Source organism: Salminus brasiliensis, chromosome 6 (assembly GCF_030463535.1).
Source record: "Salminus brasiliensis chromosome 6, fSalBra1.hap2, whole genome shotgun sequence".
Classification (NCBI taxonomy): Eukaryota; Metazoa; Chordata; class Actinopteri; order Characiformes; family Bryconidae; genus Salminus; species Salminus brasiliensis.
Genome location: NC_132883.1, coordinates 33,362,604 through 33,389,467, shown reverse-complemented (window position 1 = coordinate 33,389,467; position 26,864 = coordinate 33,362,604). Strand labels below are relative to the sequence as shown.

The 26,864-nt window shown below is 35.6% G+C and overlaps 2 protein-coding genes across 2 annotated transcripts in view; one reads left to right on the top strand and one right to left on the bottom strand.

Annotated features, from left to right (window-relative positions):
• LOC140557817 (piezo-type mechanosensitive ion channel component 2) overlaps window positions 1–9,058 on the top strand; it is a 41,643-nt gene extending 32,585 nt beyond the window's left edge. Inside the window, exons 43-54 of the mRNA XM_072682611.1 lie at window positions 797–929; window positions 1,484–1,631; window positions 1,735–1,949; window positions 2,285–2,443; window positions 2,807–2,954; window positions 3,143–3,331; window positions 3,456–3,548; window positions 3,771–3,940; window positions 6,220–6,336; window positions 6,521–6,600; window positions 6,683–6,902; window positions 8,781–9,058. Of these exons, the coding sequence (XP_072538712.1) occupies window positions 797–929; window positions 1,484–1,631; window positions 1,735–1,949; window positions 2,285–2,443; window positions 2,807–2,954; window positions 3,143–3,331; window positions 3,456–3,548; window positions 3,771–3,940; window positions 6,220–6,336; window positions 6,521–6,600; window positions 6,683–6,902; window positions 8,781–9,036 (1,928 nt within the window). The 3' untranslated portion in view covers window positions 9,037–9,058. The remainder of the gene's footprint in view (window positions 1–796; window positions 930–1,483; window positions 1,632–1,734; window positions 1,950–2,284; window positions 2,444–2,806; window positions 2,955–3,142; window positions 3,332–3,455; window positions 3,549–3,770; window positions 3,941–6,219; window positions 6,337–6,520; window positions 6,601–6,682; window positions 6,903–8,780) is intronic.
• A 3,650-nt stretch (window positions 9,059–12,708) lies between these two features.
• Window positions 12,709–22,394, bottom strand: bpifcl (BPI fold containing family C, like). The gene is made up of 16 exons (XM_072682099.1): window positions 22,306–22,394; window positions 21,984–22,113; window positions 18,630–18,741; window positions 18,195–18,323; window positions 17,606–17,758; window positions 17,067–17,130; window positions 16,775–16,835; window positions 16,215–16,306; window positions 15,879–16,055; window positions 15,321–15,380; window positions 15,008–15,175; window positions 14,540–14,607; window positions 14,383–14,425; window positions 14,220–14,283; window positions 13,966–14,042; window positions 12,709–13,152 (listed from the first exon to the last, which is right to left on the bottom strand). Exons 2-16 carry the CDS (start codon window positions 22,087–22,089, stop codon window positions 13,099–13,101), a joined length of 1,428 nt encoding a protein of 475 aa, XP_072538200.1. The 5' UTR covers window positions 22,090–22,113; window positions 22,306–22,394; the 3' UTR covers window positions 12,709–13,098.
• Between the last annotated feature and the right edge of the window lie 4,470 nt (window positions 22,395–26,864).

The following is a 26,864-nucleotide window of genomic DNA, read 5'->3' as shown; positions in this document are numbered from 1 at the left end:
ATGTGAAAGACTGATCTCCTGAACTGAACTCCAAAGCATAAAAATCACTGTACAGAGAAGAGAGTATGTTGGACATTTGTCAGTGTGGTTGACAAATGTCTTATCACTATAATTCATTTTGGGAATACCCTATTATTTACAAATTCTGTCAAGGTATACACAATGTACTGCAGATGAGTTTGGAAATATTTTGGAAATAGATTTTTGATTTGATGTTCTATATCTGTAAAATACCTTCATGGATACACAGAGTGGCAATAATCAATACATGTTTAAAGCAACAAATAAAAAGGCATTAACTAGAAATTTGTTGCAAACTGCAAAAATATCTGGATGAATGTTGTAAACTGATAGATTGTTTAACTTCCCTTTCTTGGCCACCCTGTTTACTTTTATATTATTTGATTTCTTATATTTTATGTTTGTCTTTGACACATTTCTTATGTCTTCCTTTCCTTCTCTTAAACATAAGAATGGAATTAGATGTTTTCATAAGGTAAAGTTATGTCAGATTTGATGCCATTCAAAACTGATTTGGAAAACAAAATGGTATACAAATTGTTGTGCCAAATTGTATACAGTTTCTCATGTTGTTAGATGGTACCCATTTGGCAGAATGTAATGATTTTTATTGTAGTTAATACTTGTTCTGTTGCGTTTGGGGCACCACCTTGCCACATTTTTATATACTGTACTGATACTAAATCTACAAATCCAGCCCTTCTTTAATTTGTGGTTTAACAGTATAATTAATATGTACATGTATGAACTAATCTGTTTTGCATGGTTTCCTAAGATACTAAGCAGGTGAAGCAGCGTCACTCAAAGAAGAAGAAACAGCAACACAAAGTTTCTTTATCCAGGAAAGAGCAGATCAGACAGCGAATCAGAGAGGGACTGCTGGAAGCTAAGGCTGCTATCATAGAAGTGTGAGAAAAGTTTTGGATTTTCCTTTGAGGCATGAAAGTGTCAGTGGTACTACGCATCTATGTTCAAAAAGTGAACTAAAACTATATAGTATGGTCAAGGTGGTGAAACTGCAGATGACAAAAATGAAGATGGGTTAAATTGAGGGTTTAAAGCTTAAAATATAAAATGTAAACATTTTTATGCTTCTGATATATTAGCAACATGTCTGATGTCCTAGACAGGTAGCCTTGTTGCAGATGTGTCATAATGTGTTCAAAGCTTTACATTTAAAGGTGTGTTTTAAGTTTATACTGCACAAGTAGTCTACAGGGTCACAATTACAATGACAAAAAATACAGTTACCTTAACTGTTTATTAACATGATTATTGTATTTAAATATACAGTATATATATATATATAAGAGCTTATGTAAAAGTAGTGCTTAAGTAAAGATCTTTGTTTGGAATTGTCTGAACTCTGTTAAGCCCTAAAATGTTTTCATAAATACTGTAAACAATATTATAATAGTACAAATATTATTATAACATTTTTAACTACCTCTTTTTTCTCCAGTGCTCTACACATATACTTACCCATCAGACAGTTCTTTTACGACATCATCCATCCTGAGTACAGCCCTGTGTGTGATGTGTACGCTCTGATGTTCTTGATAGATGTTGTAAACTTTATCATTATTATCTTTGGATACTGGGCTTTTGGGGTAAGGCTATCCATTCCTATATAATGTTATGTTTATAGTGTTTACTTTCCTGTTTTTCTGTAAACCACATTGTGTATATTCTTTCTTACATTCATGTATACAGAAGCATAGTGCTGCAGCTGACATCACCGAATCTTTATCAGAGGATCAAGTCCCTGAGGCCTTCCTGGTCATGCTCCTCATCCAGTTTGGCACCATGATAGTGGACCGTGCACTCTACCTGCGTAAAACCCTGCTTGGAAAGTGTGTGTTTCAGGTGGTTTTGGTGTTTGGAATACACTTCTGGATGTTTTTCATACTGCCTGGGGTCACTGAAAGGTCAGTAGTAACTTTCTGCAAATATTTAGGTTATGAGATTATAACAATTCAGTGCACAAAACAATGCTAATGTTAATATGCTAATGAAATATGCTAATGTTCTATATTTCTGTGTATTCTGTGAATTCTGTGTATAAAGTTACAAAAGTGTATCTTGCTAAAATGAACACTCCCTGTTTACACCTGGTACACCATTCAACAGCCAAAACCCCTCCCATTACAACCGAAACACCATTCATTTGATTGCATATTCCATCCCACAAGTATGTATGCATGTGGTTAAAATCTTGTTCTATGAAGTGACCAGGTTACCAGCTTATGATTTTCTTTTGCAGGAGATTTAACAGAAACCAGGTTGCACAGCTATGGTACTTTGTAAAGTGTATCTACTTTGGTCTGTCAGCATATCAGATCAAATGTGGCTACCCCAACCGCGTCCTCGGCAACTTCCTCACTAAAAACTACAACTACCTCAACCTGTTTCTGTTTCAGGGGTAAGTTCTTTATACACTCTGTGCCATTTATACAAATCACTATATAAAATCAAATCTATATATTGTTGCTATTGTGAACACTGGAACTGTGTTCTCTGGAATTATGGTGCTTCATCATCAGGATGAGTTGGGGAGTTGGGGAAGAAGTGAGGTGTTGAACATCCATCATTCTGACTTCTCTAACAATCTTGTCACTGAATCAAAATTAAATCCTCACAGCAGTGCTGTTACTCCAACAAAAGCAGAATAAACTTTTTAATACCCTTGATTTTGGAAGAAACAATGCATGAGCAAGTGTCCCATTATTTTTGTACATTCATCTGTTGTTTTTTGTTGGGCTTGGTGCCTGTCTCCTTCTCTCAGGTTTCGGTTGGTCCCGTTTCTCACTGAGCTGCGGGCAGTGATGGACTGGGTGTGGACAGATACCACTCTTAGCCTGTCTAGCTGGATCTGTCTAGAGGATATTTATGCCAACATTTTCATTCTCAAGTGCTGGAGGGAGTCTGAGAAGGTAAATCAACTTAACAATAATGCTAAAGAAATTTTAAAACAATTGATCATATGTTCATATGACGGTCATATGAAAAGATCTGACGGGTGGCTTGCAAGTAGATGGTTTTCGTCTTTATGTCTACAGCAGACACACTTATTTCTAAGTGGATGAAAAAGATTTACTCTCTTTTTTATCATTGTATGTAGAAATACCCTCACACTCCAGGACAGAAAAAGAAGATAGTAGTGAAGTATGGCATGGGTGGCTTTATCATTTTCGCTCTCATCTGCATTGTGTGGTTTCCTCTGCTCTTCATGTCACTGGTCAAGTCAGTTGCTGGAGTAACCAATCAACCACTAGATGTTTCCATTCAGCTTAGCATAGCAGGATACGAGGTTTGTAATTAGAAGTCTTGGATGTCTTTTAGCTAATGTTGTTTTAAAGGGGCATTACTGAAGACCTTGCTCATCTTTCTCTCTCTCCCTTTCCTATGTGTATATGCATTTTCATATTTTCCAGCCTTTGTTCACCATGAGTGCCCAGGAACAGAATCTAGTGCCTTATTCCGAATCTGCATACCACAAGATGACTAACGTTTATGCCACCCACCCGGTAAACCAACCACCACCGGATAAGAGCCAGCTGGCAATAAGAAACCTAATGAATAAACAAACAAAGCAATATATATAGCTTTCTCTAGAGAGTTGTTTGTCTATTGTCTAGTTTGAATGCTGAACCATTGAGCTAAGCATCAAGGACATATTGTTGCTATGTATGATGATATGTATGCTGTTCCTTTGTTTGATCTCTCACGTGTCTCTGTTCTTCCACCAGTCTGCAATGCAATTCATTGTAAATTACATGGCAGAAGATATAGTGATAGCAAAGGTTAAAAGTGATGCCAGTTTGCTATGGAGTATCAGTCCAGCCAGCCGAGAAGCTATGATCCAGGAACTCAGCAATTCTTCACACATTTATATCACATTGCGCTGGACCTTACTGAGGTACACGCACACACGCACACACACACACACACACACACACACACACACACACACACACAAACAGTATGGTTGTAACCAAATACGAATACATTGTTTGAACAGATAATGCATTCTAAAAGGATATCCATTGGTAACACATTATATATAATAGTCCCTCTGAAGGTTTCGAGAAGTGTGCTTTTATTTAATACTGTATGATTCCAGCTTAATATTTCTTTGACAAGGGCTCCCACCACATATAGCATATACAGGACATATGGGTACAGTCTGTTGGAGAATTTGAATATAGTTGAATGAAGTTGAGTAAGACATAGACACCAGATTAAGTGTGTATTTTCTCATTACTATTCTTAATTTTGAAACCATCGGTAATGTATTTAAAAAGCACTTTTAGTATAGACCCTATTCCATTGCAGCTATGCAGCAGTAAACTAACACTAATACAGATCCTGATACACTTCATTTGCATTATACCTATACATACAAACACAGAACTTAGCAAAATGTGGGCCAAATTGTTCTTTGTCTGTATATCCAAGCAGACAGATTTGAATGTTTTCTCTAAACGTGGTTTAAGATTGCTGTTTTGATTGTTGTGGGGTGTTTTATAGTTGCAAAGTTAGAGATTGCCTGGTGTGTTTTATGTACATATCTCTCAATGTATTTACTTAGTTGACATTGTACACATTTCAACTCAATGTGCCACTGCTGTCTTTCGATGTAGTTGAATTTTGGAGTACCGAGCCTCAGCTATGGCTGTTTATTTCCAAAATCTCAATGACCATTTTAGCTGTATATAATTTGCTAGTGTTATTGTTAGTGTGATGGTGTGGGAGGAACAAACATTTCTGCAGTCTAGTTGTTTTAACTTTCTTTAACTTTTTAACCTGTCTGAAGTGCGCAGCTGAAACAAGTGACGGGCAGAATGTGATGGGTCAGCAATATTTATTTTTTGCCCGCCGAACAGGTTGGCCTGGTTAACACCAATGGTTTTCTCTGCAGATCTTTTCTGATGGTGCTTTGCAGTTTTGCTTTGTGAATATCATGTCACACAATTTAGTTTACCAGAGCAACTGTTTGGCTGCTTCCATTTCTTTGCTTAAAGAAGACTTTGGCGAGTTGTACAGTGTCTCTGCTTCTGTATGCCTCCTCTTTAGACCAACACAAAACACAGATGTTAAAACAGCCATATTCATTCCTCAAGTGAAAAGGCATGTGTTACTTACTGTGTGTAATGCTAGAAAAAGTGTTGGAGCTCAATATAATAGTTCTTGTTTTCTTCAGAAGATTGGACCTCATTCACCAATATCTTCCTAAGAAGTTACTGTAAGAAATTTGTTCTTGAGAAAAGTTAACATCAGATTCATGATGTTTTTTTCAACCTATAATGATAGATCCAATTGTGCTCGTAAGTTGTACAAACCTCAAATAAGAAAACATTGTTGAATGTCAAATTCTTTGTGAAAACTGTACAAGTAATATATAAGAAGAAATGTATTACTGTTAAAAATTTTGGGTAAATAAGGACCAATGAAAATATTAGGCAACACTCATCACTGTAACATTAGCCACACTACTAGCAGCAATGTGTCATTACATTGGCTTAGAAAATCTAGCTAGCATTGCCACTTATATCATTATTATGGTATTATTTATGTTGCTCATATTAAAAACATTTTAGCTGTATAAAAGTTGATTCTTATGATAATCCTTAAGATTTTTTAATAAACACTAAATGGTCTTAAAAATAATTGGTTCAGCCTATCCATTTCACTGTGGGTTCCAGTGTTTATAATTCAAAATACACATTTCTTCTTTCAAAACTAAGCTTTAAAACTACTTTTTTGGACTTAAGAACTGCTTCAACACTACCCAACAGGAAGAAACAACTGTCTAACAACATGACATCAGTGTAGGTGTATGCTGTTCAGATCAAGATTGGAAGATGCGGTTTAGATCAAGATTGGATTTGTTTTTTCCCTGTAATATCTAATTCAGCATTTTCTGCTGATTTAGTATTTGCAGTATCTGCTGATACAGACATACATTAATACTTAGTGTGCAAATCTTACATGTAATGGAATGAGAATATCGACAGTAGACATCTTAAGTGATTTTTGTACTTTTTTTGTGTGTGTGTGTGTGGGGGGGGTTGTCTTGAGTACTGGTTATAATAATGCTTGCTACTCTGAGAAACTCCTTCTTTTATGTTGATCTTGCAGTTTCTTAAGAAACTGTTTTTTTTGTGATTTTTGTAATATTTTTTCTGTTCTGGACAGAAATGCTTCCCTGGTGATGAATGCAGAGACAGCTGGTGAACACACAGTGAAGTATGAGGACAAAGAGCTGAAAGACAGTCTGGTACAGATGCTTCGAGGCACACGTAGCAACGCAGTGTAAACATTTCCACACACTTTCTTATGTATTTTTATGTCTCTTTTAATCATATCCTCTGTAGCAGAGGAATGTACATGAAATGTACATTATGCCTTTTAGTTTGACCTGACTGCATTATAAATCGAGGATAATGCATTAGTATGTCTTCCAATTTGTGATTTCTGTGATTATGTCTTTGTGCAGGATCATTCACAAACTGCTTCCCAAATTTATTAGAGGACCTTCTGGACCAGAGGCTAAAATGGCACATCGACTCTTTGTCGGCAAGTAATTAATTTTCTAAAAAATAGAGCAATACTGATATGACCGTAGTATTTGGTTTAACCGGTATAAACTGATTCACAGAGCATTCCAATCGCCCGGACGACGCTCACTTAGCCTTCTTCCGTCCACTGTCCATTAAACTGCAACAAGCCAATGGGAGTGCAGAGGTCCAAGGGCGTCAGTGGTGGGTGGTGAAGGAATGCACTCCGGGCTTTCCTTCAACGAGATGCCAGAACATTGAGATTATAGTCTTCAATGATAAAGTCAGTCCATCCAGCCTGGGATTCCTTGCTGGATATGGGTAAGTAAGCTTTTTTGGTTTCTCTTCACACTTTCTGTGCTTTTCACAGTAGCAGTATCTGTATTGTGCAGTCAGTGGTAGTGGTATAATGGATCACAAAACTCACAATTCGGATCGGATCTGTTTTTTTTTTTGTCATGAATCTGATCATTTACTGGATCAGCAAATGGAAAAAGGGAGACAAATGTGAGACAGTGGTTTTTGCTTTCCGTATGAAATTATTTTGGGTTATGAGTGAAACGATTGCTTCTTATGCGTTCCATTTTTTTTTTCATTATGTTACACATCAAAACTTAATAGTGGAGTTCATCATTATGACACTCCGTGTCCCATGCCACACGTGTCCCTTATGGCTTAATGTTTTCACTGAAACTCTAATTTACTCTAAACTCTAAATTTAGGAAATTATTACTATAAAAAATAACAACAATACAACAACTTTATTCCACACTGTCATGGTCAAATGTTGGTGATTAATCTGCGTTTCATGCACATCCTAAATTTGGAGGGCCATTCTTTATGGATTCCGTTATACCACTTGTCAGTTGCAGTTACACCTTTCCTATCGATGCACTTTGTAAATAATTCCAGACTGTATTCCACCTGTTGCTGCATAATTTATCAGCCCCCTCTACCCTGTCCATCAGTAGATGCATACAGTTTCTTCTGAAAGGCCAAATCTTTTGGTTTTGTTATACATTTAGGTAAATTACCACTACATTAGTAGGTGAGCAGAAGTGAAAGAACATGTAGACCTGACATAGATGCATTCACTCTGCTCATTCTGTCAAAATTCATTCTCCTCTTTCCATCATGAGTTCATCAATAATTTCAAGTGACCCGTTTTTTGGAAGAAGCTATGCAAGGCCAAGCCAGACTACACAGATGCTTTTTTTGTACACATTTTTTTGTTATCTTAATCTCACCAGTCCAGAGCACTTTGTTGATGAGTGGTCTGCATCTCATGGTAGCCTCTGTATTACTGCTCTGTGGAATGTGATAACTTCACCCCTGCCCTGTGAAAGTTATTAGTGATATTCCTGACTGTTTTGGATTTCTTTTGTAACAGCTCTCACAAATGTTGTTGTCATCAACTGCTGTTGTTTTCTTTAGCTGACATAGCCAAATGTCTGGTTGGTACAAAACCTTTCTAAATTGTACTGGTTATGCCCTGTTCTTTGTGCAAGAGCTCTTACCTCAGATTCAGACTGGCTTGCTCTTCTCCCATAGACAACTTTCTGATCTTAATGTTGGTAAATCCATTTAACAAGCAGTCTTTACAGGTGAAACCCTGGGCTTTGAAAAGTGAAAAGTGTTCGGAAAATGTGTCTAACATGGCACACATAACATACAGAAAACACCTATTAGCTACCTGTTTGCCATTCCAATATTTGTAACACTTTGTATATTGTATATTACACACCTGCAAGATGATACAATTAGTAGTTAGTGCAAGTAAATGTCTCATAAGCATGCAGCTCATTGTAAGTCATAATTGATATTATGTCTAGGATGATTATAAAAATCATTTTGGTTGAATATTTGTTTGTTCGCGAGTCCAGTTCACTTTCTGATTTCACTTTCTGTTCTTCTTTTCTTGTACCTGCAAGTTTTTTTCATTAATGTCACATTTATTCCTTTAACACGTTTCAAAGACTTTCTGATGACTTTCTATTATTTACCGTTTACTTTGTCAATAAATCAACTGTGAAAATGGAGTATATGCTGAAGGACATATGTAATGAATAAGCTGATGAATCAAGTAAATCACTGCATTTGCCCTTCAGATGTCATTTCAGTGCTTTAGCTAATGATAAATGATAAACGTTGCCAGTCGAAAAATTTATCTGCCTCTAATTTTGGTGTTTTGTTGTGCAGCATCGTGGGCCTGTATATGTCAGTGGTGCTGGTGATTGGTAAGTTTGTACGAGAGTTCTTTAACGGAATATCTCGCTCCATCATGTTTGAAGAGCTACCCAATGTGGACCGGGTGCTGAAACTCTGCACTGACATCTTTGTTGTCCGGGAGACTGGTGAGATGGAGCTGGAGGAACAACTGTTTGAGAAACTTATCTTCTTATACCGCTCACCTGAAACTATGATCAAAATGACACGGGACAAGAAAAATGACTGATCTTTTTTATTTTGAACACAATTTACCACAAGCCAGTTTCCTTTTTTCTGAACTCTGAGGCGCTTCAGCTGTTCCCCTCTTCTGATTACTGCCTAAAGAAATTATCAGAGCTTGCTCATTTCTGACACTTACTTAGAAAAGCTGAATATAGATCACATGGTAGAATACAACTATGTCTCATGCCTTCAGATGGTGTATTGTAGTAAAACTGCAGGTATTTTAAAACTAGTTATTAGATGACCAAACTGCTGAGCATTATCAAACTTGGCCTTTGAGCATGAATGTCATTACACTGTAATGTAATGGTGTAACTGTAGCTATATAGTGCATGGTTCTTTATTTCATTTGTTTCTAATATCACTATTTAATTTTAAATGTAGGAGAACAACAGGTGGCACATGCACTTATGTGTTTATATTATTCTGTACTAGTATGTACACTAAATTCCTCACAACCCCAGTGATTCATAAAACGTATAACTAAATCAATAAAAGTATAACCGATTATGTTCCACACACACACTTGGCTCAGTATGAAGGCATAAGAAGACCATATTTACAACAGCTTGTAGTAAAGACTAAACAAGACAGCAGGTAAACATTTTCAGATGATTTTTCAAAATTTATGCACAACCCAATTCTTACACAAAATGGTTATGAATACTTATGATTATGTTTTTTTTCAGATTTTACCATCATCAACATTATATGCACACATTTAAAAGATACAAGTATGTTAACTGGTGATTTTAGTCAAAAAAAAATAAGGCCTAAGCTACATTTGCACTGTAGACATTGTGACCCCTGGTTCCTATAACCACCACTGTGAGGAAATACAAGTTGGTAAGTTTCTGTACAATAAAGCTTTTCACACCAAGCCACTTTGAATGTTTACATTTAAATGATTGAATTTTGGCTTTTGGTTCAACCCCTTAATGCAGAAACATTATTACACACTAAAGTGTAGTTCTCAGTAACTACAGGGACTTCTGTACAAACTGGTGGGGCTATTCTAGCTGGATATTTTATTTGTTTACTAACGTTGTACCAAGCTTGACTTGAGTTACAGCTTCAAAATGAGTTCAATGTATTTTTTTTTTCTTTTTACAAATGTCACATCAAACAAGACAGGGAAAGAGCCCATCAAAATATCTATTTTGGATATGGAAAGATAGTTAGTAAGTCTGTAAGATTACTGTCAATGTGTGCATGGATTTCTACTATACATTTGTACATAAACATATTTGTTGTATACGCAGGTTTCCACAAATTCTTCTACAAAAGAAATCATATATAAAAACACCTTTGTGTTAGGTATGTTTTTGTCAGAATACAGCTTAAAATTTGCAATTGTACAGATTTGAAAGAATTGTAAAAAATGTTGTGGTTGTGACCAAATGGGTCAAAGACAAAAAAATGTATGTAGTAGACTAATCAATTTGACAAAGTGTGCGTGTGCAGCGTAGTGCATACTACTCTTCAATGGTAAAAGAACTGGTTAATGGGAATGATGCAACATTGCATACGGAAATCTGATATATATATATCAGATTATATATACAAACACACCTATATCTGTACATATGTATGCACATATAAGATATTTTATATTTATATAAATACAGCTGCAAGCTAAATGATTCAAACCTCATTCAAGTTAGTTTATTGGCAAACTTTACAAACTTTTAACTGTTTGCAATAAACCAATCAAACAAGAACAATTTAAATAGCTCAACACGACTAATATAACAAGTGCTTTTTCCGAATTTAACACAGCATGCCAATTTTAATAACTACTGCCATTTCAGAATTATTCAACCCCTTCATGACAAGCATTTTAGTAGAGCACCTTTTTACTGTTATGACCTGCTGCAAATGTGATGCATAGTCAGACTTATTCTAAAACCAAGCCTTTGAGGTATGCTTGGGATAATTATTCTTTTGGAAGATCCAATGATGCCCAAGCTCCACACACTGCACACTATTGCAGAGTCATCACCATGTTTCACTGTAGGCAGGGTGTTCTTTTCAGCAAATGCTTCATTCTTCCTCCTTCAGACATATTGCTGATCAATAGGGCTGAAAAGAGCCATTTGTTTCATCACTCCACAGAACAGAATCACAAAGCTTCTGTGGCTTATTTATTTGGTTTGAACAAATTAAGGACAAGTTTTCTTGTGCTTACAAGGCATGGAGACCTCACCACTTAACCAGCGATAAGTATGTGCCTTACTGTGCAAACTGAAAATCAGTACCTGCTGCCACCAAATCTTGCTGCAGATCCTTTGCAGTCACTAGAGGGTTTTTAACACCTACTTCCTCAGAAATCTGGTAGCAGCCAATGAGAACTTCCTCTTTCTGACACATCAAGGTAGCTTAGATGTTTTGATGTGTTTTATCTCAAGCACACCGGATGCAACTAATGAAGCCTGTGATTTGCCACCTGATTTGCAAATGTGTGTTTTTATAAGGAATTCTATTCAGGGGCTTGAATAATTCATCATAAAAAGTGTCTTTTTGTGTTGAATTTGGAGAAACCACTTGTTATTTTAGTTGTTGAGATGTTTTTTCATATATCTTTCAAGCTTTCTCAAGATTTTTTAAGTGTATGTGTGTAGCTTACTATTCTAAACCTTATAAACTTTAGCCCCCAGAGGATGCCAGATACCTACCAAGACACATCGGGGAAATTACAAAATACTTGCTAAACAACTGGAGTTATGTATGCCAAACATAATATTCTAGATATATTTGGTTTCAGTGGAAATTTTGCTTCCTGCTTTAGTTTGTACCTCAGTACCTCAGTGCCTATTAATAATTGTTATTCAAAATATTATCTTATTTGGGAAACCCATTAAGGGTGTCCTGGGTTGCTCCTTTTGTTTGACAGGACTATTGAGCAAATTTGTAAATGATTATTCTGGATTCACAACTCCAAGCTAGATGCCAGGTGCCAACTGAAAGCAATTTTATGACAGACCTTTTCCATTTCTGCTTTGTTGTGTTCACATTTATCCATCACTGTCAGAACATTTACTTCAAACCCAGTAGTCTTAAAAATGTGAAAACAGTTTCACCAACAAACTTTACAGAGTCACTTCCAGAGTTAGATCATTGTGGGAACTGGAGATTGGAGTTGTGTTTGAGGTCTGGTGGGAACAGCAATTTTTAAAATTAGTATTGATTTTTTTTTTCTTGTTTTGCATTTATGTGAAGTAAGACAGTCTGGATGCAAGCCCTGAAATAGATTTCTTAATAGATAGTTTTTTATCAGCTCATGATGATCTCAATCACATGATTAATCCTAAATTCAAAGGAATTAATAAAAAAAAAATAATTGTGACATTGATCCCTGTCTCTTGATAGCAATTTTTGGTGTTTAAAATTTTGATCTTACAATAGTGGGTATTACATGCAAATCTCTCTTGTAAAACCCCTTTACATTATTCTCATTATTTATTTATTTAACATTATACCAACTTGCGTACCTATCACCTGTTGTACCTGTTGTAACATAATTTTATCATCTATTTGTTTGGGGGGGGGGGTATTTATTTAGGTATTTATTAAAGAACTGGGCACATTGTGCACATTATTATGTCCAATAAAGACATTTTAATGAAAAAAGAGTCATTTTAGTGAAAAAACAAAGCAGCAATATCAAAACAGCATCTTTTTAAAATCATTTTGTCATTTTTATTACACTTTAACCTATTCTAATGAAATAATGGTTTCGTAGTTAGAAACGTAAAATGTCTGTCAAGATTAAGTAGCTGTACATTAGTTTTGTGTAAAAACAACAAAAAATTAATCTAAACAAAAGATAAAACACCCTGCTTTTTAAAGAATACATGACATTGAATAAAAAATCCTAAATCTACTCAATTTGATGAACTTATTGACCACAAGAGCGCAACTTATAACATTCACTATTTAGTGCTACAACAATCATCCATATTTAGTGCAAATTTAAATCTTTAAGCATCATTATCTTAGAAGAAATCTTTCATTATTATAAAAATACATGTTTATGAGTTTGTAATTCACAAACTGCATCTGCAGGTCATTGCCTGCTGTCACTGGGGCCACTAATGTCCATCGCGACTGCCACAAACCCCTGTAAAGAGTAAAGAGAATTCACATGCAGCATTACAACATATATGTAGTGTATCTTAAGAGATTTTTTCTTCAACAATTCTATTTTGCAGTTTATCAAAGTGAATGCATTTTAATCTGTATACTAAAATTCCAGTTGAAAATGGTCATTGTCCTGTTGCAAGGTCCAATAACACCCAAGCTTCAGTCACCGCCATGCTTCACTGTAGGTTCTTTTCAGCGTGTGCTTTGCTCATCCTCCTCCAGACATATTGCTGATCCATAGACCCAAAAAGTTCCAATTTTGTTTTATTCCTCCACAGAGGTTTTGGGATTCTGTTCTGTTTGTTTTTTTAAATACTTTATGTACAGAAGCTTTAGGAATATAAGATAAATGCCATGTAAATAAATATATTTTTAATATTATCATTTTGATATGGTAAAATAAATAAATAAATGGCATGTTTGACAGCCTCTCTTTACTACTCATATTTATTGTGATGCAGATATTTTATGTATTTAGCTTGGAAACTGTATTGAATAACTGTGTTTTCATGGTTATTGCAGGGATGTGCAGGTTGCTTGTATAAATATTATGAATCTTGCTTAAATACATTATTATTATTATTATTATTATTATTATTATTATTATTAAAAGCTAAGTTTTGCCTTGCTGTCTCTTAGAATTTATTTTTATTTGTTTGACATTACAGCAGCTTCAAAGACAATTAGATCCTGATATCAGTGATTGTCACAGTACAATGATCTTTTCTTAAATAAATAGGACAAAGTTCCTAAAGTATGTGTTTATTGCACACCACCTTATTTTACTCACATTTTCAATGGTCATCACTGAGTTTTTGGGGCTGAAACCCTTCACAAAGGGCAGCTGAATGCCATCTTTTAGCTGGCCTAAAAGCAGAGAGCATTTATGTGATTTCAGAATCAGATTATAATGCTTTATTAATGAGACGTACTAGCACAGCAAAGACTGATAAAACAATAATCAGCTATTTAAGTTTAAGTTTTGTTACTTTTTTACTGTTTTTTTTTTTTCAACTGAATGTAGAACTGCTGTTGAACTCTTACCGTTCACCTTTGGAAGTACAAATGTGTTCATTGCCATCTTTAGTGCTCTCTCAATTGGGGTGATCTAGAGAAAAAAACACAATCAGTTATAATAACAGACATTAAGTAGTATTATCATTTTACCATTAAATAAATTTTTATTCATGTGTTTCTGAATGCTTACTGAGAAAATGCCAATCTCAGTTGCTCCAAGTTTCACAGTCAAACTTCAGGCATTCGAGAAAATTAAGAGTAAAAGTGGTAATTTATTTGCATTTTTAGTCTAACATGTTACATAAGATAAAACAGATCAAATATAGACACTGGCAGTGACCACCTACCTTTTCATTTGCAAAAATCCCTTCACCAGCTCCTTGTCAATGTAAGCTTTGGCAATGAAAGAGCTTTCCTTTGAAGAATACACAGTAGATCAGTTACAATGATTGGAAACATGCTAATTGTTTTAGACATGCAGTTTACATTCAGTATACACTGATATTGTATATTTTAAATTGCAGTATAAAAATACTTTTAGTCATACAAGCTCAAGAGCAAGATGATACTGATAATAATTTTAATTAATAGTTAATTTTTGTTAATAGGCCCAACACAGACACGACAAAAGAGTCTTCGAATTATGTGCTTGCATCATTATGCACTTTAGAAATACTGGAAATATGGAACAAACAACAATGAAGACAGGATAGAAGAAGAAGTGTCTATAAGGTAAGGCTGTATATGTAAATGTTTATGCAGAGAAATTAGTTTTATGAAGAACCCTAACATGAAAATGAGGTTGAAACACTCACAATGTCGAGTCTGAAGAGAGGTATTGCAACAGTATCAGACTTCATGGCAAAGGCTTTGGCTGAGGCCAACAACTGGACACTGATCAGGGTTTTATTAAAGAAAATCATTGGAGCCTCTCTGGTATACAGCAGCAGCTCCATGGGCATGTCTGGATACTTCTTGGGGAGCTGCAGGAGAAATCAAGAACAACAAACAACAACAAAAACCCCAAATGTTTATTAGACAATTGCATTTAAAGAAGCTGATGAAAAGCTAAATTAGCTTTAGATTATGTAAGTTCTGATGTAAGCCAGTCTGATTATAAACACAAACCTGAGGAATCAGTGGGCCAAGCTGGCTTGTGTTCAAGTGGAAGGGAGAGGCCTTGGGGATCTACAAATTATATTTAAGCAGAATAATGTTTTTATTGGAGTATGTCACTAAACATTTCTGTAGCTCACTAACTAGCTGCATTATTTAGTTTTATTTATGTAGCACTTATGGATGCCACAAAACAGACACCCAAACAAACAAAAACAAAAAATCAATGCTTTCTGTATAATTATAATTATTTTTTATATATTTCATGAAACACAATTTTGCAATTTTGTGAAATACTGTCCAAATATGTACTGTAAAACATATAATGTGTTTGTTCATGATATTTAAAGAGACTGTGATATAGAACACCCTGTGATATATTCAAATATAAATAAATATATAAACATATAACTTAATTTATCTACCTTAATCAGTCACTGAATAGCATGAGTATCAGCATATCACATCCCAGATATAGAACAGAAAAGAATAACTGAAAGATGATTTTCAGGTCAGATTTGTTTCGGTGGGGCAGTGTAATTTAGATTATCCCCCAGACCACAGCCTCACCATGTCGTCTCTGATGCGTATTTGCAACGCTCCAGCTCTATGATAGGCATATGCTGCTGAGTTCACGCAAAACTCAGATGCACCCAGTGACATCATGTAGTTGTCTTGCCATGTCAACTCAAAAGAGTCTGGAGAAAACGGTGGCTCTGAGGGAGAGTTGATGCTGTAAAACTCACCCTGTTATAACAAAGCAAAGGAGACAGCAAAGATATACACACACATATATACCTTTGGACATTTAGTGCATACACACATACAGTAAATTGTCATTTTTATTGTTCTGCTAAGATCTTGTAATGCACTGTTTACTTCAATTGGACTACTGGAAAATCATACCGTTACATTCAGTCCAAGTCCATTGTATTCCACCAGTGGTGAATCTGTCAAAGAAATGTTTATATATACATATGGATCCACCTTTAAGGCAACTGTAAAATAAAAGACAAAATCATTATTAATAAATAACCTGGTATAAACCACACAAGTAGCATCAACATTTTATGGCTGCTTGCATACCAGTAAAGGGAGTTGCTCTCCCCTTTATTGTTATTATTAATTTTATTATATTAGCTAACTGATTACTGTCTCATAGACTCTAACTGGAAACAACCCTATGCATGTTTCTTCATATCTAGTAAGAAAAAATGGTCCCACACAATGCTATTCCAGTAAAAGTTCATTGATGGTGCCGAACCCCACTCCTGGCGAGCTACTTCCCCTGCAGAGTTTAATTACAGCATTAATCCAGCACAGATTATCTACCTAATTAAAGATGCCAATAACATATAAACATTGGAGGTAGACGTGTTAAGTCGTGTTTGGAACTAAACTTTGTAGGAGAGCCTCTCTCTAGGAGTACTGCTCTGTCATGCCATTTTATATTGTAGTTGCAATACCTGACATTGCAGCTAGGTGTCTCTCTAGACCTTCAATTCCGTTCTTGAACGCAGGACAGATCTAGAAGAGGAAAACATGTAATTGCATTATTGATACTATTCCTTACGCATCAAGATAGATAGATAGATAGATAGATAGATAGATAGATCACGTGATAATGCATACTTTCACCTGATCGTTTTATCTTGTGACCATATTCCACATGTGAATCGGTCGAAAACTACATGTCTAAGTCTTGTGTTCTTTCCGTAAAGGAAAAAACAACAACTTTCTTTTGGAGAAGTTACCTACTTGTGCACGAATCTCGTTTGTGATGCGGCCACTGAACATCTCTACAAACGGTTGGAAGATAAAACTGAGGAAAGTAAAGACAAAATGACTTTGTATAGCACAAGTGAACTGTTGAGCAAATGAAAAGTACAAACTAAGAGTAAATAAGATATAATAATTAAAAAATTCATAATAAGCTCAATGAAAACACAAATAGGCTTTCCTCACCCACAGATTTGTTTCAAGCAGGTTTATGGGTGAATTTGTATTTCTTTGTATTTCACCTTTACCTCACTGCAGTTTTGCAGAGACATTATAAACTATGATCTGCAAGGGCCTTGGCTGTAGGCACCTGGACATCAGATCAAATTAGCTAAAAGACTAATAGGTTTTGAATCATTACTGAAGAACTCACTGTAACACAGTAAAATGTATATTAAAAGCTTTGAGCATTTGAGCTATAAAATAAGCAAATGGTGAAATTTTCATCGCCTGGCCAGAAATATGATCTACAGTCTTTGCTTGTCATTTTAGGTTAAATACGTTTCTTATGAGCTTACCTGCCACCTCCATGAAAATTTGCTTGCACACCTCCCACATCGGCCGAACAAACAGGTGCGGAAATGGAGAGCCGTTCATCATCCATCCCCAGCTGCAACAGTGTCTTAAGGGTGACTGTATACACAGCCATTTCAAACCAACCACTGTCATGTCTGCATGCAAGGGAGACAAGATGTGTTATATAATAGCTATATATACTCTCGGTAGAAATGTACAATTATATATACTGATATACATAATATACATTTCTGCTAAGAGTGCACCTCTAACACAATGGTTCAAATTCTGTGTAGAAATTCCTTTTGTCAAGGGGGAAAAGTGCAGTGTATGTGGGTTTTCTTAAGAACTCAAAAATGACATTCAATAAAGGCTGGTTTTGCATTGTGTGGAATGGAGAAGTTTTATCTACACACTACATCATAGGTTCAAATGAAAGTCATACTGTATGTATGCTCTCCTTATACATCTCCAATAAATGATAATTGGCAGGACAAATGACAGAACACCATCCATGGGTGCTGAAACTGCACAGACATACAGTACAATACAGTGTAACAGAATACAATGTGTGTGAATGTCTTTGCTTACATGATTCCAAAGTTTGTGTTCCAGCTTCCACTGATGGCAATAGAGAGTCCGCTTACTTCCAGAGACACACCAGTTCCCTCTGAAAAGGCAACTGACGGTTCTGGCAAGTCACATCGCTTAATGGTCATGCTGAGGAGTTATCATAATGACACTTTTAGACAACTGTGATTGCTGTGTTTACATGCTCACTAGATAAGGTTTTTTAAACTGAATAAGATTCATGTGAGATTTCAGTTAAAAACAAACAAGAACATAATACTAGGTTTGTTAAAATACTGGTTGAAAGTGTGGTGTGGCATTAAAATGGCTAAATTGAACCTGTTTCACTAAACTGATAAAATCCTGCAGGACTGTTTTTCATAGTACTGTTTTTGTGTAGATACATTTCTGAATTCTGGAGACATTACGTTAATATACATTGACCTGAGTACTTACTCATGGAGGACATAGCTCACTGTTCCAATTCCGATATTCACACCCCCACTGACTTTTGGGAGCACAATACTGCTTAACTCATTCTGCAGCCAGTCAGTCAACCAGTGAGTAACTGCACACATATGGGAAAAACTAAGTAACACAATCGCACACATTTCAACACACTGTGAATGATTCATGTCGGTGCTTGTATGTGGCATGCATTCATGCTTATATAACTTTATTTACTGGATACAGTTTTCTTTTACTCTAGATGTCTGAATATATACACAGTGTAATCTCAACATTTGGACACAAGATGGAGCCAAAAGAGTTCTGGCTCACATTCTTTTAAACTTATGTGTAAGAAAGAAGCTTATCTGATGCGACATATTTTGGGGCAGTAAACATTCTGCTCTTCCAGAGTAAAATAAATATGTCCTCAGTAATTGGATCTGAAATAGGCCAAATCACCCCTATATATAAGTAATACAGAGACATTTTTTTCTAAAATTGAGTTAAGTCAAACCAGAGAATGCCATGCTTGGTGTATTTTCACAGAACAACTGTTTATAGTTGGTCATGGTCATATTAATATACAATAAACAAGTCCAACCTGCCCATTAACCTCAAACAGCAAGGGGCAATTTGACTGCTTTACGTCTTCAGAGAACTGATGTCAAAATGCATTCCTGAAGGGGGAAACACGATAGGGTGCAGTGTTTCCCCTGCTCCAGCACACTATATTTAATGCATGAACAATAAGTGGCAGATTAGTTCATTCAGGTGTTAAAAAATGGAAGAGAGAACACCAAGAGTGGCAGCCTTGCATTACTTTTGCAAAATTCAAATTCTCAAATTGCAGGAAGGAAAACAGTTTGCATGTACAAGCTGGAATTATGAGGATCCATGGAAAACAATGGCAAACAAACATCACAAAGCATCCAAGACAACAAAGGTTGAATCAATACCAAAGAACTGGTTTAAGAAGAAAACTACAGATAAATATTACACATGAAGAATAACATTTTTGTTCATTTCTGACCTCTGATATATGTTAAGATATGAAGGCAAAGATTAAATCCACACAAAATACCACATTATATCCTAAGCAAACCAAAAGAGAAAATGCATTTTCTATAATGTGAAAAAATGTTGTTGCTCTTACAGAAATAGGCTGTGAATGTTATATGTTTCAAAAGAGTCCTATTCTATTGGTAATACATGTTTACAGGGACTATACAAACTGTGTGTGTGCATTTGCACATCTGTGTCATCAATGGGTGCAACTAGTAATTGAATGCATTCTTTAAAAGGACATATTGTTTGGACATATAGTTTATAACAGTCCTTTATGCTGTCTTACTTTTCAAAAAATATATTTTAAAGTGGGACAATTGAAATAATAAACATAATGTGTATTTAAACCATATTATAATAATTGATTAAGAACAAACACATTCAGAAACACACCCTGATGAAAGCTAGCAGGATTGTTTTATTTGTAGGACTGATGATTTTTATGTCTTTGTTTTTGGTGGTCTTTACATGGGATGCTTCTTGTTTGAAGATAGCTCCACCCTTATATAGGATTTGACATTTTATCTTATGTACTGGGGAATGCCACCAATACATAATATAATAACTATTATAAATAAATATGGGAAGAGTTAGTGTGGACTCAGGAGACCTAAACATACAGAAACACATAGCCAGGGACATGAGGGAGAGTTTAGAAGACAGAAAAACAGAAACCCAGATAACATGCCCATGTGAGGCCTAGATGGTTAGCCCAACTGGGAACCAGAAAATGTCCGTGGGTTCCATGTTGGCCCCACATATGGATGCCCATCAGGGTCAGTGATTGGACCAGAGGGGGTTTAACATGGGCTTAGATGGGACCCATGTGAGATTACGGTGGGCTGTAACAGTAAAGCCCATTTGAGAAACCGTTAGGGTACCAGCAACAACACATGTACAAACCCACTCCCCCCCACCTGGATCCCACCTAGCCCATGTCCTACCCATGTGAGCCCCACATGAGCATGTTGAAGAAGAAGAGAGAAGGGAAATGCAGGAACAAATCTTTCATAATAATGCAGTTCTTGAACAATTTGGGTGCCTGCCCACTTAGACTTCTACACACTGTTTTGTATTCACAATTTCACATCAATTTTGTTCATATCCAGTTCCCACCCAATAGCTTGAACTCCCCTTTTCACAACTTGCTACCAGTGCTGGGAGGGTGTGTGCATGTGCTTTCTCCAAGACACATAAAACCAGCCAGTCTCATCTTTTTTTGTTGTTGTCAATCGACAGTGTTAAAGTGATTTCAGGATTTTACACAAAAATGACTTGGGTTACTTAACGTTATGTATTTCTCAAGAGCGGCCTCATGCATGCTTTACCAAAGTTACAATGCAGCATTCTGGAACTAAAATGGCATGGGCAGAGAGACACCTGTTTTCTATTACAAGTCTGTGTACCATCAAAATGAATTTGGAGCTTTTAATTATTAGGTACAATTGCTACATAATGTTCCATTGACCCCTTAACAATCCAAGGCTTACACACTAAGGCATATTACTCAGTAAATACAGGGACTTCTGTACAAACTGGTGGGGCTATTCTTTGGTAACAGAAGTTTGTAATAACACTTTCAGTCTGCCGGTGGGCCATAGGCTTTTTAAGGGGTTAAATGCCACATGCATTGTCGCCCTATTCAGGTGGTTTGAGGGAAATATTTTTTGTAATGGTTCATTCCGGGCACAGTCCCACAGTCTTGACAATCACAAGTGTATTTAAGTGAACCTGTACTGTGCTTGAGGCTAAAGGTTCTCAGTTTCACTACCTCAATTTCTGTTTCTCAGAGCAGAAAGCAGTCATCTCAAAATAGAAGCCACAGAACTTACCAGGTGCCAGAAAAACTGCAACTTAAAGGGCTAAGGGCAAAGATCTTACAATGAATGAACACCTGTCCTGTAAATATTATATGCTGTTTATATGATATTATTATGTAATAAAATCAACAAATGAATTGTTGCAGCATATTATTAAAAATATTCATTTATGTTGTCAATTTGTGGAGCCACACTGAGACAAACATGGTGTTATTCTTTTACTAGTTTTTTTAACTCTAAACTTTTAACTTTAAAGGTAAAAACTTAATTGAAATATAATTAACTAACTTAGTAACTTAAAACCCCATCAACTATTTAGATGTTTCCTACTTAATTCTTATTTAATTGAATAAATATACAAATAACAAAAAAGTCACCATATCAAACAGTAGAATAAACCAAAACAAAACCACTCTGGAATTCCTCCATTTGACAGTTTAAACCTTTACCAGTGTGTGCAAAAAAAGTGTCTTACCTTTTTGCAGTCCTTTTTGTGACAGAACTGCTTGCAGGGCAGAATAGTCCGCATTTGTATGTGTTAAAGTCATCAGGAAAAGACCAATCAACCACATCTTCACCATGATAGCAGACTTACAGATCCTTTGCTATAAAAGGGAATTATGTAAAACATTTGTATTTGTTTTGCCAATCAAATGAATCTTTTTGTCTATTATACATACTTAAAACCTAGACAAAATATCTATTAATTCCTGCCAAGGTTGTAATTTACAGTTTGGAAGTTGCAATTTCTTTAAAAAAAAGTATGAATAAAAAAAACCAAACAAATAAAACCTTACCAACTGAGAAAATCGGATGTGTTTGTCTTTGCGGACTGTATATCTGTGTGTGTCCAACAAGTTCTATTCATTGGTCCTTTTGATTCCTACTTCCTCAATAATTCAAGATCTGAAACAAGACTAACACAGTAAGCTGTAACCGTGTTCCATTAGAATGAGGAAGTGAACAACATGCACTGTTTCATTCTACCACTGAGTGATCTTTAAAACCTAAATGCAACAATAGATATAAGCAGGGTGGAAAGTACTTGAGCAATTGCACTTTGTTTCTGAATATGAACTTTTATTTTGTAAGATGTGTAATTTAGACATTTACTAATTAAAAACCAACTGCTTTTATTACAAGTGAAAATACAGAAATGTATTCATTATGTTCGCAGTTAGACTAAGGGTGGGGAACTTTTCCTGAGATAGCTCTTTTAACTCAAACACAATTGATTAACTTCACCTACTAATTGGCAGGTTTCGTAAATATGTTAGAGATACATATTCATCATCACAACAATTATATGGTTTGATATTTAATAGACATCAGCATTTGAAATTCTGTTAAATGACATACCATGTCAGAATTTAGGCACCATGCCTGACTGAAATTGAAGACTGAAGGGTGATACATTAATTAAAGGTGCCAATTCACTGGCAAAAGGGGGAGTGTGCTTGCTTTTCTGTCAATGCCAATCTGTACAGTGAAACAAAAGTGAAAGTTTGTGAGATTCTTGCCTTCTTCCTTCTTGCCATGAACTGTAGCATTGTTTTACAAACTTAACTGCTGAACTAAGCTTTGACTGAATGTATATTAAATGCAACTGAACTCTAAGTTGAATATAAATGAGTACTGAATTATTAGGTTTAGGGTTAGATTTAAGGTTAAGTTTAGGTTTGGGGTTTGGTGTAGTGTTACATTCAAGAGACCATTTGCAAATATTTTAGTGCAGATAAAGGTCCATTTGTTTTAAAGGACATGGGAAAATAGTGTATGTTCATGGTTTATAAATGTATGCACACATGTTGGAGTCTACCATTTCAAACACAATTCATGTTTATGTTTTAGCACCACCATTTGGAGCAGGAGACTGAAGGCCTAAGGAACTAGTGAATGTAAACGGAAATATTGCTGATACATTAGTGATGCTAATGGGAGGGACATTGTGGTGTGCTTATTCCTTAATGAAACTATGAAATGTGTGCATAAACATTTGTTCCCAAGTCTCATTTTCTGGATGGATCTAGTGGTTTTGAATATCCCTTTTTAAGGAGGAAATTGATCACATCAGCATAAACGTATCTTAAAAATGCGGTAACTTTCACTTCCTCATGGTTCATACTTTATTTTTGTGTAGAGTTTCTTTTTAGGAGGGCTCATGAGAAAGAAGAACATGAAACACATGACTGCAAGCTACATGGCAAAGAAGGTTCCTCTGCTTGTAACAAAGGTGTAAGTGTAGCTTGTTGGTGCTACATAAAATCTTCAATGTTTCCAGATGTGTTCAGTCTGACTTTCACAGCTCACATTAAAACCAACATTATGATGATTTAGGCATTTAGGAATTGATTCATTAAACTATTAGCAAGATTTCTATGTTGTCTCTTCTGATATTTGTTAGAAATACAGGGTAACTCATGCACATGTATTTTATGCATGAGAAATGCATGTCAAGTACATTGCATTTTATTTTTAAATACATTTTACACACTAAAATGTCTTTCAGAATATATTGTCTATATTCCTAATTTTGTTTAAAATAAATGTATTTTAAAACATATAGGAATGTATTAAAACACATAGGTAGTAAATCTTAAGCATCAAGTTTCATAGATACATGTACATGATGAAGAGGCAGTTGTATGTAAACAATCTTTTAAATGTACTTATTATTTATCTTATTTTATAAATATTATTATTATTATTTAGTCATTTTTTAGAAGTTTTGTAAATATATTTAATATATTAATATACAAATATATTAATTGGCCAATTTTAGATATGCAAAATAAACATTTAAAATATAAATTTAAAATGTATTTTAAAATATATTTAACAGACATTTTGGCCATTCTTAATAATTAGAGAAAATATGATTGATTAACATTTTAAATATATTAAAGACACTTTCTGCAGTCTGGCAATCATATGGGGGTTCTTGGCCATCATATGGGGGTTTTGATATGCCTTTCTCATCTGCATATGAGACATTGAAACATTTTGCTATCTTCTTATAGCTTTCCCCTGCCTGGTTGGCATTAAACGTCCTTTTTAGATTTTCAAACAGTTGCTTACATAATCCTGTGGTTGCTGGATGTTAGTACAGGGTTTGAAGAGTTAGAGAATGTATGAAGCTTAAAAATTAATACAATTACAATTGGTGATATGCCTCAGGCCTGATTTGCTATTAAAGGTCTGAGACTGTGTCAAAACAAATTGTCTTTTTGTTGCAATGCAGGAGAGGAGTAGATTCAGGTGCTTTTATGGAAAATAGGGAAATCTCTAAGCTTTGCTGAACACTGGCATTCCAGGAAGGGAATTGAAGATCACTGTCTTTCACAGACCACTAAAGTTGTGAGTCATTCTGTAGTCATGCATCATGCCCATATTAGAAATATAAGCTGGATTTGTCTTTGACATACTTGAACAGGATTTTAAAAAGTCATTGCCTATGCTAAACTAAAAGTTTCCAAAATATTCAAGGTTTTCAATTTACAATGTTGTTAAGGAGTCACAATATAGATAATGCTACATTAATACTACAAGCAAGTTATACAGTGGGGAAAAAAGTATTTAGTCAGTCACCAATTGTGCAAGTTCTCCCTCTTAAAAAGATGAGAGAGGCCTGTAATTGACATCATAGGTAGACCTCAGCTATGAGAGACAAAATGGGAAAAAAATTCAGAAAATCACATTGTCTGATTTTTAAAGAATTTATTTGCAAATAATGGTGGAAAATAAGTATTTGGTCAATAACAAAAATTCATCTCAATACTTTGTTATATATCCTTTGTTGGGAATGACCGAGGTCAAACGTTTTCTGTAAGTCTTCACAAGGTTGGCACACATCGTTGCTGGTATGTTGGCCCTTTCCTCCATGCAGATCTCCTCTAGAGCAGTGATGTTTTGGGGCTGTTGGCGGGCAGCACAGACTTTCAACTCTCTCCAAAGGTTTTCTATGGGGTTGAAATCTGGAGACTGGCTAGGCCACTCCAGGACCTTGAAATGCTTCTTACGAAGCCACTCCTTTGTTGCCCTGGCAGTGTGCTTGGGATCATTGTCATGCTTAAAGACCCAGCCACGTTTCATCTTCAATGCCCTTGCTGATGGAAGGAGGTTTGCACTCAGTCTGCAACGAGTTGTGTTTGTACCAAACAGTTCTACTTTGGTTTCATCTGACCATAAGACATTCTCCCAATACTCTTCCGGAACATCCAAATGCTCTCTAGCAAACAAAAAAAAAGAGTCCCTGGCCGCATAGTGTGTTACTGACGGTAGCATTTGTAATGTTGGTCCCAGCTTTCTGCAGGTCATTCACTAGGTCCCCCCATGTGGTTCTGGGATTTTTGCTCACCATTCTTGTGATCATTTTGACCCCACAGGCTGAGATCTTGCGTGGAGCCCCTGATCGAGGGAGATTTCTTCACACCAAGCTGCTTGCCTATTGCAGATTCAGTCTTCCCAGCCTGGTGCAGGTCTACAATTTTGTTTTTGGTGTCCTTTGACAGCTCCTTGGTCTTCACTATAGTGTGAAGACCAATATATATTGTTAACGAGTTCAAACAGGTGCCATTTATACAGGTAATGAGTGGAGGACAGAGAAGCCTCTTAAAGAAGAAGTTACAGGTCTGTGACAGCCAGAAATCTTGCTTGTTTGTAGGTGACCAAATACTTATTTTCCACCATTATTTGCAAATAAATTCTTTAAAAATCAGACAATGAGAATTGTTTTTCTCATTTTGTCTCTCATAGTTGAGATCTACCTATGATGTCAATTACAGGCCTCTCTCATTTTTTTAAGTGGGAGAACTTGCACAATTGGTGACTGGTGACTAAATACTTTTTTTCCCCCACTGTACATAGCTGCACATTTTGCACAAAAGTAAGTTGACTACAGATCAGAGCCCTGTAGGTCTTAATATGTGTTGGAGCAAGGTAAACAAAAGCACAATGCACAATCACCAATATATTCCTAAGAATTTCCAATATTTGTTCTTAAAAAGGTGTAACAAAAAGTGTACCTCAGATTTATGGTGTGTTTTTAAACCATAGAATTGTTTACAGCTATGCTCTCATCAAAGATGGATCTTAGTGTCCTCGTAAATTGAACAAATCCCAGATAAAAAAACTATTGGTAAATGTCTGAATGTCTTCGTGACAACTGGGTATATGGGTTTTAAGAAGACATTTCCTTATATGACAGTTAGTGAATAAGGCCCAGTGACTGTATAACATGGCCAAGTCAATTAGCCATGTATTGGATTTGAATGCAAACATGAAAGGAATGCCAATACAGGCTGCATAATACAAAACTGCTATGCTAACTCAAGGGAAAAAGCCCCAGGGTAAAAAG